This window comes from Myotis daubentonii, chromosome 1 (genome assembly GCF_963259705.1).
Source record: "Myotis daubentonii chromosome 1, mMyoDau2.1, whole genome shotgun sequence".
Lineage (NCBI taxonomy): Eukaryota > Metazoa > Chordata > Mammalia > Chiroptera > Vespertilionidae > Myotis > Myotis daubentonii.
This window is the reverse complement of record NC_081840.1, coordinates 41,768,153-41,783,739: the sequence shown is the minus strand read 5'-3', so window position 1 is coordinate 41,783,739 and position 15,587 is coordinate 41,768,153. Positions and strand designations below refer to the sequence as shown.

General features: G+C 37.7%; 1 protein-coding gene and 1 pseudogene across 5 annotated transcripts in view; one reads left to right on the top strand and one right to left on the bottom strand.

Moving 5' to 3' along the window:
- KIF23 (kinesin family member 23) overlaps positions 1-15,587 on the top strand; it is a 48,436-nt gene that overhangs the window by 23,818 nt on the left and 9,031 nt on the right. For 3 of the 5 annotated variants that reach the window (XM_059696955.1, XM_059696938.1, XM_059696923.1), the window contains exons 4-16: positions 16-121; positions 562-698; positions 904-1,013; positions 1,449-1,619; positions 3,412-3,453; positions 4,163-4,275; positions 4,616-4,737; positions 8,088-8,190; positions 12,524-12,603; positions 12,688-12,807; positions 13,051-13,177; positions 13,508-13,666; positions 14,494-14,651. In XM_059696955.1, the coding sequence (XP_059552938.1) occupies positions 16-121; positions 562-698; positions 904-1,013; positions 1,449-1,619; positions 3,412-3,453; positions 4,163-4,275; positions 4,616-4,737; positions 8,088-8,190; positions 12,524-12,603; positions 12,688-12,807; positions 13,051-13,177; positions 13,508-13,666; positions 14,494-14,651 (1,548 nt within the window). The remainder of the gene's footprint in view (positions 1-15; positions 122-561; positions 699-903; positions 1,014-1,448; positions 1,620-3,411; positions 3,454-4,162; positions 4,276-4,615; positions 4,738-8,087; positions 8,191-12,523; positions 12,604-12,687; positions 12,808-13,050; positions 13,178-13,507; positions 13,667-14,493; positions 14,652-15,587) is intronic. The other 2 variants (XM_059696947.1, XM_059696932.1) reach the window with 1 other exon arrangement.
- LOC132235127 (large ribosomal subunit protein uL23-like) lies at positions 6,888-7,893 on the bottom strand (annotated as a pseudogene).

The window sequence follows — 15,587 nt, the reverse complement described above, 5'->3', positions numbered from 1 at the left end:
TTTCCTTCTCCACAGACTCAGTATTCATTTAAACAAGTATTTGGCATTCATACCACCCAGAAGGAGCTCTTTGATGTTGTGGCTAATCCCTTGGTAGATGACCTCATTCATGGCAAAAATGGTATGATTCTTGGAGTTTGTTGGATTTTCCTTTTTCTCCCCCTCTGATAAAACTTTTTTTAATATTTGTATATTTGATTTATGTTTGGCCTTGAATTCAGATTCGGTAGGTGGTGTTAAACCTGCTTTTTTGAGCTGGTTATTCTTATTTATTTATTTTTACTTTTCTTAGAGAGGAAGGGGGAGGGATAGAAAGATAGAAACATCAATGAGAGAGAACCATCACTGATTGGCTGTCTCATGCACGACCCCTGTTGAGGATCGGGCATGGCCCTGATCGGGAATCTAACCAGTGACCTCTTGGTTCATGGGTTGACACTCAAACACTGAGCCACACTGGTCAGGCGCTGAGCTGGTTAATTTTAAGTGTTTCTTAATACAATGAGTACTACAAGTGGAGGACTTTTGTGATATAACCCAGTGTGACATGCTCTGTTGCAGGTCTCCTTTTCACATATGGTGTGACGGGAAGTGGGAAGACTCACACCATGACTGGTTCCCCAGGGGAAGGAGGGCTGCTTCCTCGTTGTCTGGACATGATCTTTAACAGTGTAGGGTCCTTTCAGGCTAAAAGATATGTAAGTACAATTCTTTTATGTTGTAACAGTTTCACTTGACACAGGGACCAAGATACCTGTGGTTACAGTAGCATTATGGGAGAACTAATTGGATACATTTTGAAACCTTAAATATGTTTAAATAAATGTCTCAGTTCTCAAATATGTTTCTTACAATGTAAGTCAAGTTCTCAAAATCATGACCTGACTTTTGCCCCCACTTCAGGTTTTTAAATCTAATGATAGGAATAGCATGGATATACAGTGTGAAGTTGATGCCTTATTAGAACGGCAGAAAAGAGAGGCCATACCCAACCCAAAGACCCCTTCTAGCAAGTAAGTAATTGCATTTGTCTACAATGCTGGCCTGAAGAGCACGCTGCCTGATGGTTTCCTCAGGCATAGGGAATGATGCACATGAAATAGAGATTATCTGACAAGTTAACATTAGTGAGATCAAAGATGAGGAATGTTCTTAAGTAACTTTATTGGCTCAGATGTTCTCTTTGTTTATGAACACACTGTCCTTGAATCACTGCTTAGAGAAGGTGCCACTCTGAGTGGGAGAGGGTGTAAAAGCCTGTGCTGTTTACCTGGGAGGACATGGGAGTATTGTTGGCTGATGGTGAGTGAATCAAGTTCTTAGTGCATTTCTGCTTGTAAGGCAGGACATTTGTGCTATATCTTTTAGCTTCCTCTTGGGATCATTCATGTTTGATATTAATTCACTCTGTGGAAAATTAGACTTTCTGGCTTTTTCCCCTTTTTCAGAAGACAAATAGATCCAGAGTTCGCAGATATGATAAATGTTCAAGAATTTTGCAAAGCAGAAGAAGTTGATGAGGATAGTGTCTATGGCGTATTTGTCTCTTATATTGAAATATATAATAATTACATATATGATCTACTGGAAGAGGTGCCGTTTGATCCCATAAAACCTAAGTAAGTAGTGAAGATAGTCCCTGCTTAGCTGCTTAATCTTGGGGCAGTCACTCACCTCAGTGAGCCTTAAATAGGAGTAATGCTTATTTTTGTTTTGAAAATGAAATATAACTGTGTATCATGCAACTGGTGCTTGATGATTCATTTTATTATTATCTAGGTATATAGATGTGCTGGGGACCTAGTGGGTTAAAGCATCTAAGGAGGAGACCTGACATTATTTTTGAAAACTCTTGTCCCTGAGCTGTATTTTAAGAAGGAACTTAATTGGATAAGGAAGTGTCACTATCGATGTGCCCTGAGGCTGCCTTTCAAAAAAAAAAAAAAAAGTGACACTGAGTGTTGGGAGTTTGAAGCCATTTTAACCATTTGTCTTGGTGATCTCTACAGAATGGAGCCTAAAGCTGTTGTCTGTACAACTAATATTCACAGACCTTCCCTCATTGATTAATATGAAATGACATCTCTATTGTCATTCTGCCAGAGTTAAAAGACCACTCCCTGTCCTTGAGTCTTGCCCTCTGAGAATGAAGACCAATTACAACCTGACATCACAAACAATGAATCTGCATTTATGCCAGAGCTAACTCTGGAATCCCATGTCTAATATTAATATCTTGTTCTTGAGTTTATGGTTTTGTTCTTAAGCTAAATGCTTGTCTTCAACTAGAGGCCTGGTGCATGAAATTCATGCATGGGTAGGGTCCCTAGGCCTGGCCTGTGATCAGGGCCAATCGGGGCCTTCCAGCTGCCTGCCGGGGCCTCCCTTCCCCCGGCTGTCAGCCAGAGCCTTCCTTTGTTCTGCGCCACCCCCTGGTTGTCAGCGCATGTCATAGCGAGCAATCAAACTCCCGGTCAAACTCCCAAGGGGACACTTTGCATATTAGCCTTTTATATATATAGATGCCCTCTTCATTAGGGCCTTTTAGGACATAAATAATATAAAGATCTGTGTCATATATTTAACTTTTGTGTGTATGTCTAATCCAACATTATTGGAGAAAGAGTTGGATTTAGGAAACCATCATACTGAGAACACTTGTCAGTATATCCACTTTTACTTACATTAAACAGTGTATATACTAATTACTTTCCCATTTGTTTCAAAGTGTCAGTTCTGGCCCTAGCCGGTTTGGCTTAGTGGATAGAGCGTTGGCCTATGGACTAAGGGTTCCAGGTTCGATTCTGGCCAAGGGCACATGCCCAGGTTTTGTGCTCAATCCCCAGTAGGGGGTGTACAGGAGGCAGCCAATCTGATTCTCATCATTGATGTTTCTATCTCTCCCTCTCCTTTTTTCTCTAAAATCAATAAAAATATATTAATTAAAAAAAAAACCCACAAAGTGTCAGTTCTGCATACCCATTTCCCTAAACCTTTGTGATGTTATTCACTGTTAACAGTCAGTTTCATGTCTGCACATGTGCCAAGTTTTTGTTTGTCCTAAATAAGGTTATTTTCATAGGAGCCTTTTATCTTGATTTTATTTCATTACACAAAAGGACTGACAAATAAGACTTGTGTGCCTTCCTTGTAATATTTCTTGTAACTCGAATAAACTCACAAGGTGCTTATTTGGCACTGAGTTCAGTTTTAATTTGTTTAGGTGGTGTATTACCTGCTTTCTTTAACTGATTAATGTTTAGTGTGTGTGTGTTTTTAATACAATGTAGAAATATTGCATTGGAGGATTTTTAAGATACAACTCATTGTGACTCACATACTGTGGACTGAACGTGTTACTATGAGATGGCTGCTGTAGAAACAGTAACTTATACCTTATTCCTTTGGTAGGTGGAACAGTTGCGGCACACCCATGAGGAACACAGACTTTGTGTATGTGATTGTGTTGACTTTTTTCTTCTTCTTTTTATAAGGAGAAGGGTGCAGATATACTAGTGTTTGGCATCTGTGGAGTGTTTGTACGTAGGTGGTTTTTCATTGGCACTTTGCTGTCTGCTACCAATGAGCCCCTCCTTGCTTCCTGAAAAATATCAGCCATTTAGTGGGTGATGGTGGCTGATAAATGTTTTTATCTCCACCACTCACAAGACTGAGGCCAAACAAACAGTGCCCCTTCCCATCTTATCATACAGACTAAAACTTGACCAGCCACTTTGGAAGGATTGCCACTCCTGGTATATACCAAACTCTCTCTGAATTCTTTTTTTTTTTTTCTGACCCTGAGGTCAGAATCAGCTCTATCTATTGATCTTTCAAATTTAGGGAAATACTAAATTTTGATGCTTAACTTGTGCATGTAATGTTGCTATAATACTACTATGATCTCTAATTGTTTAGTGTTATATCGTATACTTTGTTAGAACAAATTAGAGCAAAACTTTTAAAACAAAATAAGTTTTTATAACTAATCTTGACTGTATATCCTTAAAGTTAACTGTTTAATATTTTTCTGGGTTCTTGCTTAGGTTTATTCCCATTATAACAATGGATGTTATGTTGCCTGGCATTTTAGATAACTCGACTTATTAATAACTCTATAACGCACAATTTAGCAAACTTGTATATTTTTTCTTTCCCATAGACCTCTACAATCTAAATTGCTTCGTGAAGACAAGAATCATAATATGTATGTTGCAGGATGTACAGAAGTAGAAGTAAAATCTACTGAAGAGGCTTTTGAAGTTTTCTGGAAAGGTTAGAATTAAAATTAGAAAACTATAAAATGATAAATATATTTAACCAGCAGTACTTTTTGCTTTAGTAGAAAGTGTGTATAGCCCTAGCCAGTGTGGCTCAGTTGGTTGAATATCATTCCTCTGCACCAAAAGGTTGCCAGTTCGATTCCTGGTCAGGGCACACGATTATGGGCTCAATCCCCAGTAGGGGCATGCAGGAGGCAGCCGATCACTGTTTTCTTTCCCTCTTCCTTGCTCTCTCTCTGAAAATCAATTTAAAAAGGAAGACGAAAGAAAGCATATATAATGCAATGGCTGAGTTCAGATTTGGGCAATTATTTTTTTTCCTGTCATTATAGGCCAGAAAAAGAGACGTATTGCTAACACACATTTGAATCGTGAGTCCAGCCGTTCCCATAGTGTATTCAATATTAAATTAGTTCAAGCTCCACTGGATGCAGATGGAGACAATGTCTTACAGGTAAGTTGTAGTGTATCAAATTTTTAAACTGAATACTTAATTTTTGGAATTAGAATTAAATCGGAGGTTTTGTTGCAATGAAGATTGCTCACAGTGATGGCAAACCTATGACACGCACGTCAGAGGTGACACGCGAACTCATTTTTTTGGTTGATGGCATTTAAATATATAAAATAAATATCAAAAATATAAATCTTTGTTTTACTATGGTTGCAAATACCAAAAAATTTCTATATGTGACACGGCACCAGAGTTAAGTTAGGGTTTTTCAAAATGCTGACACGCCGAGCTCAAAAGGTTCGCCATCACTGCTAGAACAAAGATTTTAACCGGTGTGCCACAGAAATTTTTTTTTAGTTTATTAAAATGTAATTTAAAACTTATTTTTACCGATACATATATTAATTTTTTAAATTTTACCAGCTGTTAAAGCATTTGCAGAAATCACACATCTTGCTTCTGCTTTATTGCACAAGGTCTATAAGAAAATACTAATTTTTAACTAGAAAACATAAAAATGCTTTCAGTGCAGAAGAGACCATCTGATTTTTAAGGAGACCATCTGAGTTTTTATATATGTCTGCCCAAAAAGTAACAGACTTTCACACGATACCAAGCTGGACAGATGTTTCGGCAGATCTAGTACAAAGCACTGTGTAATCCAGCCCAAGATACTTAATCCAAACTGTATCATTCTTCATTACAAATCTAGATGCTACTCAGGGTGGTTTCTTATACTTAGAAAAGTTGAGCCCTTGCCAGGTAGCCCAGTTGGTTAGAGCATCATCTCTATACACCAGAGGTGGGGAACCTTTTTTCTGTCAAGGGCCTTTTGGATATTTATAACATTCTTCGGCCACACAAAATTATCAGCTTAAAAATTAGCCTGCTATATTTGGTCAAACACATAATTAACTCATCCCTAATGCCTTGGCAGGGCCAGACAAATGATTTTGCTGGTCTTATATGGCCCATGGGGCAGATGTTCCCCACCGCTGATATACACCATGGTTGTGGGTTTGATCCCGGTCAGGGCACATGCAAGAATCAACCAGTGAATACATAATGGATGGAACAGCAAAATGATGTTTCTCTCTCTCCTTTCCTTCCTTCCCTTCTTCCCTCCCCTTCCTCTGTTTCTCTCTAAAAATCAAATTTTTTTTAAAAAGTTGTATATTTTATTGTGAGTATTCTGATTATCTTACATATTAAAAATAATGCTTCCAACTTATTAGCCATTTGCAAGTTTTTTTCCTCCATGCAGATTATCTCTGGCAACTGTTTTTAATGACTATTAAATGATCTTTATGCTGATTAAAAACATCAAGTTAAATACACATTTAAAATCTAGGTCTTTAATTTTTAAAATAGAAAATCAGTTTATAAATTTGTGCCATAAAAATTAGTGTCAAGACCATCAAAATGGCCTTCAATTATTTTATATTGGTTGGTTCTCCCTGCAAGAATTTTTAAAACAAGTAACACCTGACCATTTAGTAGGCGCACTGACCTATTTTCCCTTAGATTGTCAAATTGAAAAAAATGACAGCCAACACAATAGCCATCTAGTGTGAATGAATCAAAATTATACTTTTTTTTTTGTCAGATAGACAAAAAATATATTTTGTGATGTGCCACAGAATTTTAGTAACTAGTTTATGTGTGCCATGAAATGAAAAAAGTTGAAAATCGCTCCTCTAGGATTAATAATATATGTAGGTGTTGGTTTTAATTATTCTGTTAGATGTGCAGTTTTGGAAAACTAACCTGGATTTTTGCTATGAAAAAGGTTTACAAATATTTATAAATAAGAATTTGTGATCCATTGTTTTACCTTTGAAGACTCGTTTTGTATGTGGAAATTTAGTTAATGGTTTTAAAATGTCAGCAATTAACTTTCCAAGGTAGGATTAGTTCAGGAGATGTCTAATTCTAAATGGTTCTTCTCTTGGCTGATCTATTGGTCACTGTTTATTGCAGGGACTGTCGCACTACAAGGCTTACATCAATTAGTAACCACACTTGAGCCCAAATATAAATTATTTAATAACTTTAAGCTAGTAAAGTGTAATTCTATTCAAAATACATTATGAAATTGTGGTATCACGAAAGTTTCCAGATGGCAGGAAGAAATGATACAGCATGGTACTGAAGGATTCGAATTTTTTTTTTTTTTTACAGTGTAAAATTTTTATATTTAGAATTAGGCAGCTGGACTCAGTTTAGATTATTCCAATTTTTTGGCAACATCCAAAGCATCATAGTCAGGAGCCAGTCGAACATAAGCCTTCCCGCCATCAGGCCTGATGAGGGTGTTGACCTTGGCCACGTCAATGTCATAGAGCTTCTTCACAGCCGGTTTGATCTGGTGCTTGTTGGCCTTGACATCCACAATGAACACCAGTGTATTGTCTTCTGTCATCTTCATGGCTGACTCGGTAGTCAGGGGGGATTTGATGATGTCTTAGTGGTCAAGCTTGTTTCTCCTGGGTGTACTCTTCCAAGGATATTTAAGCTGCCTCCAGAGCCTTAGTGTCTTCGGCCATCAGAAGGTGGGTGACATGTGGATCTTCTTTTTTGTGTGGCTGTGGACGCCTTTCAACACTGCTTTCTTTGCCTTCAAACCCTTTGCTTTGACTTCGGCTTTGGGAGGGGCAGGGGCTTCCTTCTTAGCTTTCGGCGCCATCTTCGTAAAAAAGCCAGGATTTGAATTTTGATTTCCTTTTAATGCCCTGGCTATTTGACCTTATTGTAATAAACTCCTCATATAAAGTTCTTAATCCTGTGTTTGGCTTATAGTCAACACTTGATAAATGTTAGCTAGAAAATGGTTATAAATCAAGCTTCCATATACACTTGATTTCCTTTAAATCACATCTAACATTACAATGTCAGTTATGTACCTCTTGACTTTCATTTCTTACAAAAATTATTAGCATATTATGAAATTACTATATCACAATGTTATTAAAATATCTGATTATAAAAAATTTTAGGCTAGCCCTATTCTAGCCTCACTATTTAGCTTATATTTATTGAGCTCTTGCTGAGAGCTAGGCACTGTGTAAGGTTCTGGAGATAGTCATTACAAGGCAGAGTCCCTTCATGGAGCTTACAGCATAATGTAGAAGACCAGACAATGGGCAAGTAATCATTAATGTCATGAGTATATTTAGCATATGCTTTTAGCAAACTTTTCCCCCAAAAGTTGTGTCCTTTGCCCCTACCAGTACATTTTGTATTGTGCAAATATTATATTCATAATAATTTGTTAATTAAATATGTTTAAAGAACATTGTAAACCACTTATAGCTCATGTTATGTTATTGACATTATGATCTTCTCTTCAGGAAAAAGAACAAATCACTATAAGCCAGTTGTCCTTGGTGGATCTTGCTGGAAGTGAAAGAACTAACCGGACAAAAGCAGAAGGGAACCGATTACGTGAAGCTGGTGAGTAAAAACATACTACTTATCTATTGCTACACCTTTTAAAAGCTTGCAATGCCAATTTATCACCTGCTTATTGATGGGCGATTGAGGCTTAATTGTCTTACGTTTCATAATTTAGAGGCTAAATTTATTGGTTAGTGCTGTTGCTTTAGTTATACTGATTTAGTATCAATCTGTTACATTACACTGATTTGTTTAATAAAGAGCATGGAAAACTGACTAAAATAAATACAAGTTATATTCATATTGAAAGGATTTGTTATATCTATTGCTGGTATTGCCAGTACCTGGGTCCTTAAAGCGAAGTCATTTAACAGTTACTTGAGCATTCATATTGGTAAAAATTGGCTTCTGGAGGGGGAGGGGGGGAAATCTTTGAACACAAAAGCCAATTAAAAGGAACTCTGTGGGTGTTTTGTTTTTATTTTAATCTTTCATTTTGTGTAGCCGTTCAAGTTATGTTTTATGTTAGTAACATTTATGGAGTACCTACTGTGTGCCAGGAATTAACATAGTTATATGGAATTGAGCCCTGCCCTAGAGAGCCCAGCCTCGTACAAGAGATAGGCAGATAAGGAGACCATTTCAGTAGAATGTAATGGAAGTGAGCACAAGTTACTGTGGGAGTACAGAGTAGAGCTGCCTCATCCAATCTGAGGAGGGAGATGGGGGTTGGAGGAAGAATTCATGGAGTTGGCACTTAAGTTGAGGAGTGAGCTCTGTGAAAAAGGACAGGATTAAAGGCATCATCCCCGACAGAGGAGGTTGCTACTTGTAAACAGACCAGTCTTGAGAGAACCTGCAGGGTCAAGGCAACGGAAGTGGAGAGTGTGAGTGGTAAACTGACAAAGAGGCAGGAGAGCAGGCAGAGCAAGGTCATGAAGACCTTGTCTATCATATTAAAAAAATCTGAATTTTATCCTAAGGGAATAATGGTGGCTACCAGTTAGTGATTAAGGGACTGTTGTGTTTCATAGTATCTACTATGCATGTGCTTGATTTATTGATTCTTGGACTTTTCAGAATTGTATCAGCCATTTTTCAGTTGAGGAGGTTGGAAGAAGTAATTTCCACAAGATTAGAGCCTGGGTTCAAACTCAAGTTGGTTGGACTCTCAAAATTTGTGTCTTTCTACCATTGTACAGCTGCCCCATAAAGCCAATGAAGGATTAGTTTTTTTTAGAAAGGTCATTTTTCCAGTGAAGAGAATTAACTTACCAGGGGCAAACCTAGAGATGAAAAGCAGTTAGTTGCCTTTTACTGTAATTCAGATGAGCAATCATATGACCTGGAGGCAAAAGTCAAACAAAACCCGAGAACTAGTTAGGAAGCACGTCCACCCGCTTGTGAAGAGTGACAAAGAGGAGGAGAGGAGCTTGGTTTGGGAGCAGTTTGAGATGCAGGTATGGGCAGTTCATGAATTTTGTGTTGGGTATGTTCAAATTTTCCAAGTGGAAGTGCCTAGAAGTTGGATGCAGAGGCACATAGATTTGGAAGGAGAGAGATTTGACTTGAGACTGACATGTTTAGGTTTTGCCAAAAGAGAAATGATAGAAGCAATGGGGGAGATAAGATTATTCATGGGGAACAGAGAAGAACAAGCTGAGGGCAGAGCCTTGATGATTAATTTAAAGAGCCTATGGAGCCTGGTCACTGTGGCTCAGTGGTTGAGTGTCGACTATGTGGTCACAGCTCAATTCCCGGTCAGCGCACATATCCGGGTTGAGAGCTCAATCCCCAGTGGGGGGCATGCAGTAGGCAGGCAATCAATGATTCTCTCATCATTGCTGTTTCTCTCTCTCTCTCTCCCCCTCTCCTTTTCCTCTCTGAAATCAATAAAAATATATTAAATTATAAATAAAGAGCCTATGAAGAACAAAGAAGGTGACTTAAGGGATTATGAAATAACTAAAAAAAATACACATTACATATGTGTATACAGTAGTCCCCTTATCTGTGAGGTTTTGCTTTCCCTGGTTTCAGTTACCCAAAGTCAACTGCAGTCTGAAATGTTAAATGGAAAATTCTAGAACTAGGTCATAACTTACAGTTTTGCACTGAGTAGCATTATGAAATCTTGCACTGTCCTGCCTGGGACCTGTCCACGTTGTATACACTATCCACCTGTTAGTCACTTAGTAGCCATCTCAGCATAGACTGTCTGGTATCACAGTGCTTGTGTTCAAGAAACCTTTACTTTATTTAACAATGTCACATTTACATAACTTTTATTATAGTATATTTTTATTAGTTATTGTTGCTAATCCCCTACTGTGCCTAATTTATAAATTAAACTTTATCATAGATATGTCTGTGTAGAGAAAAACATAGTATGTATAGGGTTTGGTACTATCAGTCATCCACTGGGGGTCTTGGTACGTATCACTTGTGGATATGGGGGGACTATTGTATAAGAAGATCAGGAATCTGGAATTCAGATAATAAGAAGGATTAACCTTGATGTGGAAAGAGTTGTAGTGGGATTGGGAACAAAGTAGAAACCTGGGATTTATTTGTTGGTGTTTTGTTTTTTGGTGTTTTTTTAAACCTAAGGGTTCAGATGCTTAGAGGGAAGAAACAGGAAGGACTGTCATTGTTAATATGGATGAGAAACACAGGTTTAGGGAGTGAGAGCTAGAAGAGACGACAATTGTGGTTGGGGCATGTGACAGCCTCAGGTTCCCCAAGACGGTGTGGCTGTTTGGCCACATTATTGGTAAGGAGATAAAGATTTACTGGAGTTGAGGACAGGGCCTTCTGACTGCATGTGAGAGTGATTCTCCTCATAAATACTGAAATGACCCAGGAGCTGGCATGTAGGAGGAACATTAGAAGGCAGCAGCAAGGAATTAGGAAAACGTTGCTGGCCTCCCTCTATTCACCATCCTTTTCAATGTCAGGCTTTACAAAACAAGCAACTTTTACTCAAAAAGTGCTGCAGGGGGAGAGCACTACCCTTATGGGAAAATAAGGGTAAGGTTTCAGGGCTTTGTGCCATGGGTACAGGGTAAAGCCTGTGGACATTTTCCAGAATAATACCTATAATAATAAAAGCGTAATGTGCTAATTAGACCGGACGTCCTTCCAGACAACTGTCCAGATGAAGCCAGAGCTGTGAGGGAAGCCCAGGTTCCTGGTGCCGGAGGGAAGCCGGCAGCCAGGGGAAGGAAGGCCTACTCTTGCACAAATTCCATGCATCGGGCTTCTGGTTTTTTAATATATGGCATAAAATACATAGGATTATAAAGGAAACCAATTAGATTGAAATACTTAAAGTATTCTTAAAACATTTGTCATACAGTAATGTATGTGCTGCTTTAAGTAAAAACCCACCAGCAGGTCTAGTAACTACATACTTTCAAAGTAGTAATGAATATAAATATCATGGGATTAGCAATAACTGTAAGTGCTATAAAAATAAAGAAGTAATTTATTTCCCATCAAGTATGCAGACTCCCTGAAGTGTATGCATGGACAATATGGACACCTGGCCATTAGGGAAAGAAATGAATGGATCGTTCTGTGAGAGCTTGAGGATTTAGGGAAATCTGTTAACAAATATGGGTTCCTGAGAGCACTGTGGTAGAAGAAAGGACATTGGGAGTTGGGGGTCAAGGAAGATAAATCATGAATCATGGAATGTTATGAGGGTACAGATGAGCCATGTGTTTTGAGAGGGTGGCCAAGGATGAAAATATGGTTGAGTTAGTCAACCTTAATCAGAGTTCCAAAATAAACAAATTCTTACGTACTTTTGGGGTTTATGCAGGTGAGATCTCCTTTGCTATTGGAGGCTTGATTAATTTTTCAGACTTGTCTTGGTTCAGAAATCCAAACAAGAGTAGTCAAAAGTAACAAGTATGCCACCTAAAAATACTTGTTACTTTAAATGTAGAGGGACAAGAATTAGCTGGGTCCTAAGACATTTGACTTAGAAACAGGAGCCCCTCTTGGTGCAGGAGAGATTTCAGTGTTGATGGAGCCAACTGTAGCCTGAAATGGCCATGCTTTGGAGATAATATTTTATATGAGGACATTAAACAGCTACATCTAATATACTATTTCACGGAATTTAAGATTTGGAAGAAAATGGGTCATGAAGTGTAATGTTGCATTCATTGGAGAGTCCTTTTGATGAATCCCTGAAGGATGATATTTAACCTCTCCTGAAACACTGCTATTAAAATACTGCCAGACCATGCATGGACAGCTCTTTAAATTGAGCCACTAAAATCTGTTAATTCCATCTAATAGTTGTATGCAATAGGGATTTTATAGCCAAACAGACTACACTGTTTTTTTCAGATGTCTTCTGTGTATATTTTTCTGTTAGGTAACATTAACCAATCACTAATGACGCTAAGAACATGTATGGAAGTCCTGAGAGAGAACCAAATGTATGGAACTAACAAGGTAAGCAGCAGCCTTTCATTTGTATAGTTTATTTGTGTGCCTTTTTTGCCTTACATGTTTATTTGGATTTGAATGTATTTATAGATGGTTCCATATCGAGATTCAAAGTTAACCCATCTGTTCAAGAACTACTTTGATGGGGAAGGAAAAGTACGCATGATCGTGTGTGTGAATCCAAAGGCTGAAGATTATGAAGAAAGCTTGGTAATTTTAATGTATTTATCCTATACAGTCTCAGGTTTCTACAGAGAAAACAACTCTCTGACAACTATCTGTGAAGAATGACATTTTGAACATTTAAAGAATTGGTGCTGAACCATCAGTTACAGAAATGAGCTGATGGTCAATTTAATATTGTTTCATAGTAATTTCTGAGGCAGGACTTGGATATGTTTATCTGTAAAAACAAGAACAAACAAAAACACTTCCATTTGTTTTGTGTCTTAGCAAGTCATGAGATTTGCAGAAGTGACCCAGGAAGTTGAAGTAGCAAGACCAGTAGACAAGGCAATATGTGGTTTAACACCTGGACGGCGATACAGGAACCACGTTCGGGCAGGTCCAGTTGGAGATGGTATGTTTTGGAATCAGATTATTTGTCCACTGATTGGTCTGTCTTTTTAATCTATTTCACATAAGAAAACTGTTCATTTCTCTTACCCTAAAGCATCAAGTGCAAAAAGAAATCTGAACCAGTAGTATATAAATGAGACTTCTTTTGTTACATATGATTAACTCATATTTTTTAACTTTTCCTGGTTTTCTTTTTACAGCTAAAAGTATGATTATGACAACTCAAGAAAATACAGTTAATTGGACTGGAGCTCTAATCAGTGTTAAACTTGTGTAAATAAGTTCTTTCTCTGCTGTGTAACTTTAAAATTTTTTTTATAATTCAATACAGAACTGTTGGTTACAGAAGTGGTCTTACAGAGTTTTCCACCCTTGCCGTCCTGCGAGATTTTGGATATCAATGATGAGCAGACTCTCCCCAGGCTTATTGAAACATTAGAGAAACGCCATCAGCTACGACAAATGATGATGGATGAGTTCACCAAACAATGTAAGGCCAAAACCTTTTACAATCATTTTAACTCTAGAAATTTGCAATGAATCTGAGTTTTGTAGTGGGGTGGATCTTTAAGAAAGGATTATTTTGTCTCTCTTTGCACTTGTAGTGAGTGCTCAAGGCATTGTTAATTAGACTGACAAGGAACTTTTCCCATGGCTTTTTTTTTATTATTATTATTCAAAGAAAGTAAAGCAAACGTAAAAAGTTGGTGTGTATTGTCTCCCATTTTAAAACAAGTGATGTACACAAAGGAATAATAGCTACTTGTAGTTCCTACTACTTATTTGCAAGGCACTTTATAACTGTACCTTTGGGCAAATTATTTAATCCTCTCTTTCTTAGTTCCCTGTCTGCAAAATGGGGATTGTAATTGTTCTACTTCAGAGGGTTGTTGTGAGATAATTTATAAAAATCATGTAGAAGAGTGAACAGCCTGGTACATAGTTAATGCTCACTGATATATCTATTTCTAGCACCATCATCAATTCATTTTCATCTTCACCAAAAAAATAAAAAAAGTATGAGATAAGTGGTATTTAAATTCCCACTTTGAAATGAGGAAATGTGCTCAGAGAAATAACTTGCCCAAGTTACATATCCAGTAAGTGGTGACTAGAGATTCGATTTGGATCTAACTGTTCCTAGGATGAATCTGTTATTTCTGGTTTTGTATTTGTTGTTTTAAAGCCAATTATTTACCCATAAGGATTGGGATGTCATAGTGCAAAATGAAAGACTTTATAGTATTGGCTAAAAAAGTAGAGTGCGTTTGTTATTTTGGAATTGGAATAAACAAAACCTGCATGCTTTTGTTTCAGCTTTTACTTTTAAAGGTATGTTGCAAGAATTTGACAAGGGTGTTTCAAATAAAGAAAACTCCATTCAAGGAAAACTGAATGAAAAAGAAAAGGTGATCTCAGGACAAAAATTGGAAATAGAACGACTGGAGAAAAAAACCAAAACTTTAGAATATAAGGTTGGTTTTGACAATATTAGAATGGGTATTTACTACTGTTCTCTGACTTAATCCTTATGCTCTCCAGGTCTATAAATACTGCTGACTAAGAGTTGTCACTTAGTTATTTGCTAATCTTCAACCTACCACCCCCCCAAAAAGAGGAAATGTGAGTGAAAAGCATAAAAGGGATGTTACACTCTTTAATTTTATGAGTTAGATGTTAACAGTTGAAGATGTTCTCTGGCCCAATCAAATAAGCTTTATAAAGGGCTTTCTAGAGCTTAGCTTTGATTATAGCTTGGTTTTCTAACTTATTACTGGACAATATATGTTTGTTCACTCATTTATAGAGAATCATTTGGGGGGAACACTCATTTTAGAGACAAATTAATCTCAACCAAAATAACCTTAAAAATAAAATTTTAGGTTCTGGCCGAGTGGTTCAGTTGGTTGGAGTGTAGTCCCATACACCAAAAGGTGGCAGGTTCGATCCTGGTCATGGGGCATACAGAGGCAACCAAGCGATGTCCCTCCCTCCCTTCTGCCCTCTTTCTTCCCTTTGTCTCTTTTTAAAATTCAATGGAAACATATCCTCTGGTAAGAATTTTTTTAAAATAATAATGAAATAAATTTTAAAAAATTTTAGGCCTGGCGCTCTTTCCCATCTCCCACCCATGCCCCTTCTCCCCCCGCCCCGTGACCTTTACCTTTGTCTTTCCTAAGCTCCAAGGGTCCCTTTTATCTAACTTATTTTTTTCCACTGCTCACTTCTACCTCTGTGACTTTCTAAATAAACTGTCTTATTGTTTGAGTGTTGGCTCTGAATTCTTTCTTAGCCAGAACTCTACTGAGGTTGCTGAACCAAGGTCCATTCTGACTCCACCTTCATACAACACACCTCAGTATAATACATGGTGCCCTTGCTGCCAACACAGTAGTCAGCTGTGCAGAGAC